Raw genomic sequence first — 14968 nt, 5'->3', positions numbered from 1 at the left:
GGACACGGGGCGCTGGGGACACGGGGCTCTGGGGACACGGGGCTCGTACTTACCCACCATAAATCCTGCCAGGAAAGATGCCAGCACCGCAGCCAAGCACATCCAAAGGTAGCGTCGGCCCCTGGACTTCGCCATGCCTCCCTGAGGACCGAGCTTAGGGGGCTGGCCAGAGCGGGCCTCTAGCCTGCAGACCAACAGAGAGCACCCCGGGAAGGTGGTGAGAGCCCGCCCACCCGCAGGCTTTCTGCAAAGCCTGGCCACTGCCTCCACCCTCCCAACCAGGCCCAAACAACTCGTTGCCCCTCTGGTCCTCAGGGGGCCTTCCCGGGGAAAGAGGAATTCCTGCGAGGGGAGGAGACAGAGCCTTCCCATTGGCAGGCAACTTCCATTCTGTTGATCCTGTAAAAACCGGGACAGTCTGCTCTGGGGGGATGGGGAGGGGGTGGCTGCCGGGAAAACATCTCTAATTGTTTCCTAAATAACTCAACTGTCAACCTTGAAAATAAAACAGTTAATCTGCCAACAAAAATGAGTCAAGAATAGCAGAAAATTACAATTCCAAACATGCCTTGCTACAGCAAAACCATAGGCAAGGCAGGAGAACCAAGGAGATTAATGCTCTTTTATGGAGGGGTGGGGGCACTTGGGAGGGCTGCTTTAAACAAGTCCATTGGAGTACAAAGTTTATTTTGTAGGAGTTTAAAGTTTACTGGCTTTTCATTGGCTGAGTTATGACGGTCTCTCATTGGCTGAGCGGTTGCTGGGGGAGGAGAAAACCTTCCTTCCTTCCTTGTGCTGGGGTATATCCCCTTGCAAGGTTCATCTCTTCTGGCTCTTCTGGTCTGCATCTGCAATTGGTGATGAGTGGCAGAGTGTGAGAGCTTCCCTCTTCGGGCCTCTTCACTCCATTTTAGTTAAATTTACCTTTATTAATTTTTACATTTCTTCTCTTTGACCAATATCTCTCCTCAAAAGCATCACTGAGCAAGAGTCAGGTTTTCCATATTTAGTGGTTTTGTCCCTTGGGTCCAGGAAGGACTTTTCCTGGTTGTCATGTCCCATGTGCAAGGGAAAGTACAACATACCAGTCGGAAGCCACTAAAGACCACATGGTAACAGAAAAGACTTGGAGGCAGAATTCTCAGGCACTTCCCCGCTCAAGTCCATATCTTCTCAAAGTCATAAGCATTGGAAATCATCTCTGAAGCACTGAGCTAGCATCGCATTTTTCAAAACACCGTTTATGCAAAAGTTTGACGGGGAACAAAACGCAACACTTAAAATAATATACAAAGCAAAAGTAGTAACGTGACAATTCCAAACTGTAGGATTGCCCTCAACCAAGACTCTAGGTCAGAAAGTAGCCAATGAAAAGCTTTATTGGCTCTTATTCCAATTTAGGGGAGCAAGGTTCCGCCTTAGGAAGGCAGAACTGAAGTCATGTATGTTTCCTGGAAGTCCCCCACTTAAAACAACCACGAAATCAGATTAGTGGATACAGCAAGAGCACACTGAAAGAGTTAACTGAGTGCGTTTTGGAAGATACAGTACAGGCGTAAATATGAAGCAGTAGCTGATGAACTTGTTGCAAAACTTCAAAGATGTTTTAAAACGAACTGTTTGGAAGCAAATATGTTATCGATAATACAGATGTAAAGTTGTACATTCAGAAACCACGAATCTGGGTTAGAATCAGGAGTCAGTAGTTCAAGATAAAAGACTTTTGTGAATTCTGAACCTTAACCCTTCAGAGAAAGCTCACGGGATCGTGATAAGATTGTTTCCAAAAGGCCATAAACAAAAGAACAGGTCTCCTCCTTTTGCAAGAATTTGTGAAATGCAGACAGAGCATTTTCTTTCCACAAGAGATCGAGCAGCAGCAAACAGCGAGAAAAAGGGCTACAGGCCTGGCCTGGACATTTTGGGAAAGCTGTCTCGTTAGATGTTGTCTGTTTCGATTCAAATCTTTACTTTCATGTCACCACCAGCTGGTGTGCAGTTCCAGTCAGGGTTTGATGCTTTCTTTGCATGGGTCATGTGAATCCAAGAATCTATTCCCTGGAGTTTAATGGCCCAAGGGTTGGTTAGCAGTTTCTGATAAGGGCTTTTCCAGTGAGGCCTTTCTGGAGGGGTCTATTCCAATAGATGAAATCTCCAGGTTGCAGAATATTTGAGGTCTCCCAGGAGTACATGGTGACAAGATTGCTCTACCAAAGCATGGTTATTTTTAATAGAAGCAACTAGGCCTTTACAATATTAAAGTAGATCTCCTTTTATCAACTGTGAGTCAGAGGAGGCAAGGGCCAAGTACACAGGACATCCTGTGACCATCTCATCACTGTGCTACAAAGGATGAGGGTCTCTGAGTCCCAAAGGGGGTGGATCTGAGATTTAGAGGACCAACAGCAATGCTTTGGAGGTATTTGGAGGGTCTGTACAAATTTTGCCAACTAGTGCTGTTAGTGCATTTGACTAACCCTGAGGACTGAAGATGGCATTCACAATGGAAGTTGTAAAACTGTCCAACAGACTTGTTGAAGCACCTGACTGGTAAAATGACCTCCCCAATCACTATGAAGGTTAAGAGGGGTTCCCCAAGGAGGGATAATCTTTTCTAACAGACTTTTAGCCACAGAATAAGCATTGGACTATCTACAAGGGAAAAGCTTTGGTCCAATGAGAAAATAAACCATAATTACAACACATTTATATCCATGAGACAGGGATGCTGTATGAAACCCATTTGTGTGAATAGGTTTTTTTTTTTTTTTGGATTATACTTTGGACAGGTGAGACAAGCAAGGTAGGTACTTTTTGCAGCCTTTTTAATATTTCCCCACCCACATTCCCAAACACTGTTAGTTTGTCAGTAGACCAATCGTTTAATGCATGTACAATGGTAAGTAGTGGGAATTCTAGGACTTCTGGCAAGGCAGGATTGTTAGATCTAAACCAGAGTTATCTTTGTTTGTATATTAAACCAACAATTATTAGATTTCTAATATTTTTCCCTGAGGCCAATTGTTGGATTGCTCTTGTCAATATTTCCAAATCATCATTTGAGAGAACATCTCTTTCAACAATGAGAGAGCTTTGGGTCTTGGTTTCCTTGAGATCAGTGTTTTGGTGGGAATGTCAGTGAGACAGTTTCCTTTGGACTCTAGGGATCCAGTCTGGAAGGCCCAGGAAGCTTAATAATAGCCAGAGTTGCCTGAAAAAGTATAGTACCTAATAAATTTTGAAAGTGGGAGCCATTTTTTATTTTATTCCCATTGTTGGTGAGGAAACTTCATTGTTTCCATAACATTCCAAAGTCATGAGATACTCCAAAGGCACACCAACTCTCGGTATAAATGTAGTTTTACCCTTGGCTAAGGGTAAATGCATATAACTCAAACTATTAGGCCAAAATAGCCAAAGGGAAAGGAGCTGACTCAATGACTTCCAAAGGAGTTGCAATAGCATACCCAACACAATATTTATCATTTTAATCCTTTAAATTGAACCATTAGTAGGGGCACCTGGGTGGCTCAGTCAGTTAAGCGTCCGACTTTGGCTCAGGTCATGATCTCACAGGTTGTGAGTTTGAGCCCCGTGTCAGGCTCTGTGCTGACAACTCAGAGCCTGGAGCCTGCTTCGGATTCTGTGTCTCCCTCTCTCTCTGCACCTCCCCCACTTGTGCTCTCTCTCGCTCAAAAATAAATTAAAAATGTAAAAAAAAAATTAAAAAGGAAAAGAACCATTAGTAATCCATGAAAAATCTGCACGGGTTAGAGGAGTTTCCTATAAATTGTCACAGGGAGTCAAAAGGTGATCTATCAGCATTAAGCGGTCACGTGGGATTTCCTCCATGATGGAGAGAATAGCAGGACTAAAGGTATTGTAGGAGAAGGTCATATAAAGGAGCAGTTAGCAGGATGATGACCCAGAAGGGAAGTAACCGAAGTGTTGAGGGTGATGAGAATTCAGAAGAGCTTCTGCTACATGGAACACAGGATGGTTAGAGGATCCTGTGATTATTTCTCCCAAGGCCTTAAAACAGAAGAGCAGTAGCAGGAATGACTCTAAGGCAAGGGGGTTATCCCCATGCTACAGGGTCCAACTGTTGATTGTAATGCCCCATTTGTTGATAGTGCTCCCCGTATTTTGGGGTGAGTATTCCAAGGGCATGGCTTTCCCCCTCACATACGAAGAGGGGAAAAAAGAAGTTGATAATTAGGATGTCTGAGGACAGTGGACTTAATTAGGCTTTTCTTTAATGTCCCAAAAGCTATGTCATCGTGATCCTTCCAAATAATAGGGTCATTTTCAAATAAAATATATGGAGGTTGAGCCCCAAGAGAGAAGTTTGGAATCCAATTTCAATAGTAGACAGCCAGTCCAAGAAAACTTCATAAATAGCACTTAGTTTTAGGTTTTGGGAAGTTCAGGATGCCATGAAGCCTACCTGGATCCAAATGTAGTCCTTGTTCTGAGATCAGGTACCCTAAGTATCGAACCTGAGTTTGAGCAAACTGCATTTTTTCTTTGGAGACTTTGTGCCCCTTTGAGGCCAAAAGTTTTAACAGATGGATGCTGTCTTCCTGTGAAGAGGTGTGAGAGGGGAGCAGAGAAGCAAATCACCTATGTATCATAACAAATAGAACCTGCAGAAAACTTCATCATCCAAATCAGCCTTTAAGGTTTGTGAAAAGAAAAGACTCTCACCCTGGGGCATTACTGTCCAGATGTATTTCCAGTCTTCCCAAGTGAAAGCAAAGAGATACTGGCTATCATTATTAACAGGAATACTAAAAAATGCTGTGCAATTATAGTGAAAAAATTGCTTTCAGTAGGAATGTGTGTCAGGAATAACAACATGCCAAGGGACAACAACGTTATTTATTGTTCAGAGGTCCTGGACAAATCTCCATCCTCTGCCGCTGCATTCTCTCACAGGTTAAATAGGGGTATTATAGGGACTAGGGGAAGGGAATAGGGACTAGGGCAGGGGAAATGGGGCCCTGAGCCTTGCAATCTTATATTATGGAGCTAATGCCTTAGAAGGACTTCTTTATTTGTAGGTTAATTTATTAAAATTGATTAATAAATCTTTATTAATTCTGAGAAGTTTTGAGGGATCCACCTGAGTCTTGATGGGAAGTACACTGGACTCCACCATTGTCATTTAGACATTTTGCCCATAAGAGGATGGTAGCTGATCCAAGAATAAATGATCATGGTCTCCAGACTCAGCTATAGTGACATCAGAGACAGAGCAAATAAAAGATATCAAAGAGTCATTTAATTTCCCTGGTTGCTTATTTAGATTACTACTGTCAAATTCTAGATTTCCTCTTTTTGGGTGAAAGAAATTCCAGCATGATTATTTTCTAAGAAATCTTGGTCCAGGGGCGCCTGGGTGGCGCAGTCGGTTAAGCGTCCGACTTCAGCCAGGTCACGATCTCGCGGTCCGTGAGTTCGAGCCCCGCGTCGGGCTCTGGGCTGATGGCTCAGAGCCTGGAGCCTGTTTCCGATTCTGTGTCTCCCTCTCTCTCTGCCCCTCCCCCGTTCATGCTCTGTCTCTCTCTGTCCCAAAAATAAACGTTGAAAAAAAAAAAATTTTTTTAAAAAAAAAAGAAATCTTGGTCCAATAAATGAATAGTGGGGGAGGAACTAAGGAGAAGAGTGTGCATGTCACAAAGGCCTAGATAAAAGGAGAGACAGACAGAAAGGAACCTGTTGGCATTTATTAAAGACCCCCACTATCTGAACTGTTTTCGTGCTCTGAGATGGGGCTGATTTAAAGCAGTGGGGGTAAGCACTGGGAGTGTTGTTCTGGTGTCAATAAGGACAAAGAGAGAGTCATTCCCAAACTGGAGAGTGGTTTCTCTAAGCCAATTAGGAAGGAATATTGAGAAGAGCCCCTGTAGTTCCTCGGTGTGCCATTACTGGGAATGAAGAGGACATTGGAAAAACTGGCTAGGGGGCTGATGGCACCTGGAATGATTAAATGTGTAACAATCCTTTTGTCCAATGTCCTGGCCCTTTGCAAAGCTGCCAGAAACTAGGAGGTTTTTGGTTCTGTAGAGGAGCCTTTGATTTCCAGAACTGAAAATTGGAACTGTAGCCATCTTTCTTTTAGGTGACTTATGTGGGATATGAACAAGCTAGTTTGCCAAATTGCCTAAATCTGGAGTGGACACAGTTCCCCATTCCATCAAGTTTCTTTTAACTAAAAGGGAAAGATCCCCTTTCAGTGAATTAACAAAATTAAAAGCTACCCACGTGGATTCAACATTGAAACAAAGACCAAAACTTCCTTTACAGACATTTTGGAGTGGACTGTAATAGACATAAACAGTTTCACCAGGTTTTTGTGTACAAACCTGAATTTTGTTCTCATCAACAGGTTTATGAAAAGCTACTGTAATTGTTTGGTGGAGATTTCCAGTGAGAGTTCAAGTATTTTGCCAAAAGTTAGGGGTTTATTTTTCTACATCCCTTTCAAGATGTCCCCATTGAGTTAGTTTTATCCAATATTTGGCCTGGCCCTCACCAACGGGCATGTGGCCTCACCAACAGGCAGGTGGACTGATATAAATCTGAGAAACCAGGTTGCACATTTGAATAACTATGCTACATTCTTCAGCAAACCTAAAGGGGTCCTCAGTCACTTTAGGAAACTACAGCTTAAAATTCAGGTCTTCATAAGAAATTTGGGGTTCATTCAGATCCTCAGAAAACTTAACTTTATAGGGGCTGATTTTAATACATTCAGAAGAGGAAGAACTGAGAAAGGATTCAAAGGAAAAAGGAACTTAAGCAAAAGGATTAGAAGAGAGAGGGGACATATACAGGAGGAAAGGCTGGCACAAAGGAATAGAGAAAAGTGGTACTGGAGGAAGGCCCTGTGCACAGGTGTCTGGGTACAAATGAGGGGGAGGGGGAAAATAGTCCTCAGAAGCCATTTTGATTCCTTTCAATTGTTTGTTTCAGTTAACTTAGAAATAGTATTTCACAAAGAAGCAGAATTAGAATTCTAAAAAAACATTTGGAAGCCTCAAGGTACCAATGAAATAGGCACCCCAGTTTTTGTTGTTTTTCTTTTAGCTGTGACTTTCTAACTGGGGAAATCAGAAGTTCCTCATAATGGCCATTAAAGTTCTAAATTGCTTTTGGTTAAGTTGGCCCATTTAGTTAGACATGCACATGAGGAGGGACCACAGTTTTTAAACATAAAACCATCTGGGGTTCGAGAAGGAAGGGACCCTTCAAAGCATTTTGATGACTAGAATTGCATTTTTTTTTTTTTAGAAGTGTTCTCTAAAGCAAAAAGCAAAGTTTCTAAATGGCACAGTTCCAATAGGAACACCCTGGTTCCAAAAAGGAGTCTCACCAAAGATTAGCAGAGTTCCAAAAGGCACAGCCTGGTTCCAAAGAGGAGGCATACCAAAAGCTGAACAAGTACTCTCAGAAAGACCCAGACCAAAGTAGATCCCAAATGAAGCCTGTAGAGATCACTACAAACACAAAGAAAGCAGAGACCAAATCCAGGAGAAAACTTACCCTCAAACTCCAGGGTCGGCAAGAAAGCAGTGAGCTCAGCTGGCTCTTTGGGGTCTAGCACCTGTTTGCTCACTAGCCTTGGAGTTATTGGGGGGTCTTCTTGAGATCCCATATCTGCTCACCAAGGAATGTTAATCTTAAAAGTTAAACTGTCACTTATTTCACTAACAAATATGGGTTATTTCGGGAGTTGTAGAGAGTTCCAGTTCAGGACACGCAAGCTCCCAGAGAACAAAGAAGAATGTTCTTTTCTGGGGGCGGGCAAAGGGGGAGGGAGAATGATTGCTGTTATAATCAAACAGTCTGTTGGAGTAAACTGAGAGTCTGAAGTATAGTGGCTTTTCATTGGCTGGATTGTGACAGTATTTCATTGGCTGGGCTGTTGGGGAGGGGGATGACCTTTCTCCCTTCTGCTGGGTCAAGTAATAGGATTAGAAAGGTAAGTCTATCCCTGTTAGGGTCTGCAATTGGTGATGAGTAGTACAGCATGAAAGCTCCCTCTTCTGTTCTTCCCACTCTATTTTCATGAGCTTTCTCTTTGTTAATTTTCACACTACTTTCTTTCTTGTGTCTTTGCCACCTCCATTCAATTGCTGAATTTCAGCAGCAGCAAAGTGCATATAAAAACTGCTTTTCCTTCCCTGTTTATCATTCTGCTGCCAGATTCTGTCCTAAGTTCTAACTGGATACACTTGGGAAACATTTCTGACCCAGGCTGCTCCACTATAACCCATTAGTTCCTTAACCCACGCATCAATATCAAAACTAATCAGATTGAGTTCTTTTGTCCTCTGTACCTAGGCAAGGCTCCAAATTTCCATAATTCTCAGTTTCTTTTTCTGTCCTGGGGTTTTTTCCCTACCTTATTAAAATACTGTAGGTTCAAATGGATAAGATTAACCACTGTAAGTGCCTTGCACCATAATGAACAAGAGGTTCTCAACAAATGGCATCTTCCCTGTCCCCCCCTTCATGTCAGTTATGCAGCATTTCTCTTTAGAAGTGTTTAGAAGGTTTGCAAAATAGGACTCCTGCATCCATCCATTTCATCCTAAAGGAAAATCTTTAGCAATTCATGACTGAATTCCTTGTATCCAACCAAAAACAGTTTTGCTGCCAAACCAAACATGCCTACTGAGTAAATAATGGAGACAGTACATCTACAGTTATACTTCCAATCTTCATTGCACTGTTTGATTCCTTGATGATCATAGTTAAGACACCTCTCTTTGGTCTTAGCAGGTTGCCAAAAGAGTCTAAATTCATTTTTATTGCACTGTAATTGATGATAGATGTACTGGATAGACTTTTCCCTTGGAACTTTCGTAGAATCCCTGAGAGTTAACTTTGAACCAAATATCTTTAGTCAACTAATTGATTTCAAAATATTTGTAACTCAACAACAACAACAAAAACACCTCACAAATGACTTGATTAAAAAACGGACAGAGGACCTGAATAAATATTTTTTCTAAAGCCAACACAGATGGCCAACAGACACGTGAAAAAATGCTGAACATCACTTTCATCAGCAAAATGCAAACCATAACCACCTGAGACATCACCTCACATTTGTCACAATGGCCAAAGTAAAAAACACAAGACATAACAAGTGTTGGCAAAGGTGTGGAGAAAGGGAAACCCTTGTTCACTGTTGGTGGGAATATAGTGGTGCAGCCACTATGAAAAACAGTATGGAGGTTTCCCAAAAAATTAAAAATAGAAATACCATATGATCCAATAATTTCAATGCTAGGTATTTGCCCAAAGAAAACTCAAGCACTAATTTGAAAAAATACATGAACCCCTATGTTTACTGTAGCATTATTCAAAATAGCTAAGATATGCAAGCAATCCAAGTGTCCACCCATAGATGAATGGATAAAGATGTGGTATAAATATATCATGACCGATTACTCGACCACAAAAAGAATTTGTCATTTGTGGGGCACCTGGGTGGCTCAGTCGGTTAAACGGCTGACTTTGGCTCAGGTCATAATCTCACACGTCTTGTGGGTTCTAGCCCTGCATTGGGCATTGTCCTGACATCCCAGAGCCTGGACCCTGCTTCGGATTCTGTGTCTCCCCCACCCCTCTCTCTCTGCCCCTCCCCCCGCTCATGCTTTGTTTCTCTCTTAAAAAAATAAATAAACAAGCATTAAAAAAGTTTAAAAAGAAAGAATTTGTCATTTGTGATAACATGGACATATCTAGAGGGTATTATGCTAAGTGAAATAAGTCAGGGAAAGACAAATACCATGTGATTTCACTTCTATGTGGAATCTAAAAAAACAAAACGGTTCTTAAATACAGAGAACTGATGGTTGCCAGAGGGAAGGTAGGTAGGTGGATGGGCAAAATAGGTGAAGGAAAGTAACAGGTACAAACTTCCAGTTGTAAGTCAGGGAAATGAGAAGCACAACACAGGGAAAATGATCAATATTTTAATAACACTGCATGGTAACAGATAGAGACTGCACTTACCATGGTGAGCACTGAGTACTGTATAGAGTCTTTGAATATAGATGTTGTTCATCTGCAACTAATATAACACTGTATGTCAACTATATTTCAATAAAAAAGATTTTTAGAATACTTCTATATTGCTAAAAAGCCCTAACATGATAGAGCCAGGCTCTTCCAGCCATTTGACATACCTTAACTGATGCCTCCAGCTGTTCTATTTTAGAGGTAAACACCTGCAAAAAGATATTCTCATAACAAGTTCCCCCACCACGGCAGCGGCGTATATGGCTAACTAGAATGAAGTTCTTCAAACAGAAGCAATAGCCAATGAAGTAGCTGTACTCCTCATAATTTAAGAAACATTTTCCTAGAACATCTATAATTATCTTCATCACTAAAAAGTATTGGGATTTTAATAAATATCTAGTCTCTGTTTTAACAGTGGGGTGACAAGGGTCTTCTGTAGGTCACAAACAATATCAAACATTTTATGTGTCAGTATACACGAATATATGCTACGTGTATACCTTTTAAGGACTTGCATAATTTATCTCATCCATGGTACCATTTGCTATTGACTACATCATTCTCATCTCTTTGTTGGCAAAAGAGAAGGTAGAAACTAAGGACTATAAGGACTTATTTGAGAAATTTGTTTTTGTACTCCTACCTCAACTTTTATTGCTAATTAAAGTTTGACTACTAGAAGAAATCAGTGTATTCACCAGCACAATTTCCCAATGTGATTAATCTTCCCAAATTAAAATTATTTATTCAACCAATATTTGACAGGTTATAGCATGCCAGACATGAAAAATTGAGGATATGATCCTGGCCTTTAGAAAGCCTAGGATACAAGGAGAAGGCAAATATTGAATATGTAATTAAATGTGAACAGTTCTAAGAAGAAGCAGTATTACCTTAACTCTGAACGTCTTCGCTGCCTCAATGGGTGGGATCTCCCATCTTTATCTTGCCAATCCATTGTATAAAAGTCTGGTTAGCTGGGTTAGCAAGTCTTTGGCCTTTTGTTGATACAAATACAAATTCATTGTTAAGTTGCTCTTATATAATCTTTTTTCCCCTCCCTTGTCTCACATCCTAAAAGAGCTGATCTTATAACTTCAAACCTCAAATCCTGTCAAACGAGTCACAGAGAGATTTGAAAACAAAGTGTGACATGTACTAATAAGGTGGTACGTGTAGAGTCATTAACATACCAGTAATTAAAATTTGATAGAGAAGGAACAACATTTAGCTTTGTCACACATCTCATGTTTTGTATGATGATGTTGTCTTATGTTTCATATGAGAGGGATCACCTAGATGCTAACTATACAGATATGGACTTTATGCCATTAATGATGTCTCAAGGTGACAGGATGTCTGGTCATCCAGACAACAAGGTTCACTTTCCAAAAAAAATAAATAAATAAAAGAATGGTTGATATCATGATGGCTGAGATTTGTGACAAGAGATACATCCTAGTTGAGTATTTTCAAACTCCTGGTGGAAAAACCACCAAAAATCAGTTTCAAACTTAAAATAAGGTGTTAGAATGTCAGTACATTATATAGTATACCATAACCTATAAAGCAAGTGAGAAGTGAGAAGTAGTACAGATAGTGAGAAAAGGGTACAAGACTAATAAAAGAGGGAAGACATTTGAAAAGAAAAGCAGAAAACCATGATTGGATGACTTTCTTCTGATGTCACAATTACTCAACAGTAAATGTAGAAACTAGAAATGGCCCATCAAGTTAAAGTGTAAAACAGAGACAGGGCCCCTACGTATGCCTTCTCATCAACACAGGATGTGTGTAACCATGATGCTAACATTCCAGACAGAGGTTTGGCAATGGTAAGTATATCATTTGGCCTTTAAAGCAAATTTTCCCGCTCAGTATTTCTTTCCCTGTATCATTAACATGTGCCTTCAGCCCATTTTCCATGACAGCTTTTACCTAATAGTGCTAAGATCTTCCAACACACTTGCATCATCCAGCCTCATTTATAGCCTCTATCCTTGTGTGCCTTCAGTATCATTTAATTATGAATAAATCTCTCTAGATTTTTTATCTTCCTTCCAGCCCTTTCTCTATTCTATCCTACCTGACACCTGTTTTCAGTGGATGATACCACTTTCCTCAAACAAGATAGTTTTCCACTTCACGGGGAAGTGGAAATGGGTCTCATGGAGACTCACGGGGTCAGAGAGGAAGGATGCACCTTTGTTCGGCACCATTATTCCACTGTGTCTTTTTTGAAGTTGCTACCCTCTGATTACATCATTTGCTTCCCATTCTCATCCTTGGCCCCAGTTGAACACCAATGAGTTCTCTCACCTTTGGCAGTGGTTTTAATGGTTTCCTTGTAGATTCCGGGCGAACCTCTGGGCCTTCACTCTTTATTTTCTTTCACACTTGTATCCAATCCACCCGTAAGTTCTGCTGGCTCAGCAGTTAAAATATAGCTTAAATCCAGCTGCTTCACCAGTATTCTAATCTTAGCCACAATCAGCTCTCATCCAGACTTCTGCATCAGCCCCCTAAGTGGTCTCCGCCTCCACTATTACTCCTGTTTAGACCATCTCTGACTTAGCGGAGTTTTCTTCCTAAACTAGCAATCAGATGGCGTTATTATCCTTCAAAGTTTTCTCATTAAACTTAAAAGCAAAATTCAGACTCAGAGGGGCAACCAAACCCACTTGATCTAGCTTTTAAATCTCCCCTCCCTTCAAAGTAAGACAACACTAAGAAAACACATCCAAACCAAATTCATAGAAACCAGGAAACCACCGCATCAGCAGAGATCACCAGCATCACAAAGAACCAGACAATCCCAAAGGGAGGCCTGGGGTACTATGGCTCTCCTAGTGATGGTGTAGCATGTCCATATGCCTACAAATGAAGAAGGCTTGGTAAACAGAAAATGGCCAAGAAAGTTCCTGGCCTTCTTCCACAGTATCGTCCAAAGGGTCCCTAACAAGGTAAAACAGCAAGAAAAGGGTATTCAACAATTTTAGAAGTGGATGCAGTTATTGGAAAAACTAACATTTTTTGTTTTCATTCCATTGTAATTGAGTGATAACTCTTCTTGAGCACCCAAACTGACTGAGGACAATACAATTCATCACAATGACAAAATAATCACTATTCTGCAAGCCCTAGCCATAATGAAGCTCAATCCTACAGTTTCTAAACTGCATTACTGGTATTTGGGACTCAGTGCTTAATCTCTGCTAAATCTCAGACCAACCTGAGAAAGTCATCCAGACATTTGCCAGGCTTTTCACTACTACTGGCTTTCATGTAGAATGCCTTATTAGACCCAGACAAGCAAGGCTATTCAGGAGTAAGTGAAAGAGGTTTTCAGATGATTGAGTGGCAAAGTTATTATAGACTTTGGCTCACACATAGAAAGAGGGTGAAAAAGTAAAGTCAAATGGGGGAGAAGAGACAAAGGGTAAAAGAACCATGGTGTGGTTCAAAAGAATGTGAAATAACTGCTTCCGTGAGTGCTCTCTGGCTCTCACAAAGACCCAAATTTTAACAACCTATCTATCCTAACTATTAAGGAGGGGCACCTGGGTGGCTCAGATCATCATCACATTGTTTGTGAGTTCCAGCCCCACCTTAGGCTCTGTGCTGACAGCTCAGAGCCTGGAGGCTGCTTCGGATCCTGTGTCCCCTTTCTCTGCCCTTCCCCCCGCCCACACTCTGTCTCTCTCTTTCAAAAAATAAATAAACATTAAAAAACATAATAAAACACAGGTCATCCTAACACAACAACACTAAACTAGAACTAAACACACAAAACTGGACTTAAAATGCATGAAAAATTACAAGACATTCTTATGACTTTTTCTTCAAAAAGATTTAGGAAGCACTAAACTTCAATAAACTTGGAAAGATTAACAGATATCAGCTCCATCATTCTGGTCATTCCTGTTGCCATCTTTTGAAGGAAAGGGGTGTGGTGAGTGGGCTTACTATAAAGCCAGCTTCTTAATAACAAAACACTGTGTTTTGCATATTGCTTAGAGAAGACTGACCTTGCAATTTATTGGCCTCAAGAGACACATGATCCCCTTCTCTGCCCCCAGGCAAAATACAGCCAAGGAGAGAAACTATCCTAGTGGATAATCAGCTTTCATGAATTTTATACTATTTCTTATATGTATTAGTTTTGGTGAAACCAAATTTAAAACTAATCTATAAATACAAAATTTAGAATGAGGTAATTCCTATTTACCTTACACTTTAAAAATTGTTTTGGGGGCACCTGGGTGGCTCAGTCAGTTAAGTGTCCAACTCTTGATTTTGGCTCAGGTCATGATCTCATGGTTTGTGGGTTTGAACCCCACATTGGGCTCTGTGCTAGCAGCACAGAGACTGCTTGGGATTCTCTCTCTCTTCCTCTTTCTCTACCCTTCCCCTTGCTCACACTTTCTCTCTTAAATAAGTGAACGTTTAAAAATAAATAAAATAAAAAATTGCTTTGGATACTTGCTCTGTAGGCATCGGGAAGCACCTATATTTAAAACAACTCAAAAAGTAAAAATACAATTACCATATAATCCAGCAATTCCACTTTTGAGTATTTGATGAAATTGAAAACACTAATTCAAAAAGATTTCTGCACCCCTATGTTCATTGCAGCATTATTTCCAATAGTCAAGAAATGGAAACAACCTAAACGTCCACTGATGAATAGATGAAGAAAATGTGAGAGAAGGAAGATGGCAGAGTAGAATGATCCTGAGTCACCACCTATCACAGATGCATTTCAGCAGGTGACCCAGTGCAGAAGCAGTTTGAATAGCACCTGAGTTATACATGAAGGAGATTTATGGACAATTTTAGGACATGTGCCGGAGAGTCAGGGATCTGTGGGAGCTTTCTCTGGAAACAGGAGTGCTGGCAGGTGCCATTTTTCTTCTCCTCCTTCAGC

General features: G+C 40.9%; 1 protein-coding gene and 2 long non-coding RNA genes across 3 annotated transcripts in view; 2 read left to right on the top strand and 1 right to left on the bottom strand.

Annotated features, from left to right (window-relative positions):
• LOC112864974 (N-acetylated-alpha-linked acidic dipeptidase 2) overlaps window positions 1-7782 on the bottom strand; it is a 68021-nt gene extending 60239 nt beyond the window's left edge. The window contains exons 1-3 of the mRNA XM_025927993.2: window positions 7549-7782; window positions 4448-4583; window positions 54-184 (exon numbers count right to left, since the gene is read on the bottom strand). Coding sequence (XP_025783778.1) covers window positions 54-184; window positions 4448-4583; window positions 7549-7660 — 379 coding nt within the window. The 5' untranslated portion in view covers window positions 7661-7782. The remainder of the gene's footprint in view (window positions 1-53; window positions 185-4447; window positions 4584-7548) is intronic.
• LOC147576806 (uncharacterized) overlaps window positions 1-14968 on the top strand; it is an 859087-nt gene that overhangs the window by 60007 nt on the left and 784112 nt on the right. The window lies entirely within an intron of this gene.
• LOC147576811 (uncharacterized) overlaps window positions 11775-14968 on the top strand; it is a 28870-nt gene continuing 25676 nt past the window's right edge. The window contains exon 1 of the long non-coding RNA XR_015241459.1: window positions 11775-11876. This is a non-coding gene — a long non-coding RNA (uncharacterized LOC147576811). The remainder of the gene's footprint in view (window positions 11877-14968) is intronic.

This window comes from Puma concolor, chromosome D1 (genome assembly GCF_028749965.1).
Source record: "Puma concolor isolate L17-30 chromosome D1, mPumCon1.1.hap2, whole genome shotgun sequence".
In the NCBI taxonomy this organism is placed as follows: Eukaryota; Metazoa; Chordata; class Mammalia; order Carnivora; family Felidae; genus Puma; species Puma concolor.
Note: the sequence above shows the minus strand (reverse complement) of the source record. Positions and strands in the feature narration are given on the sequence as shown.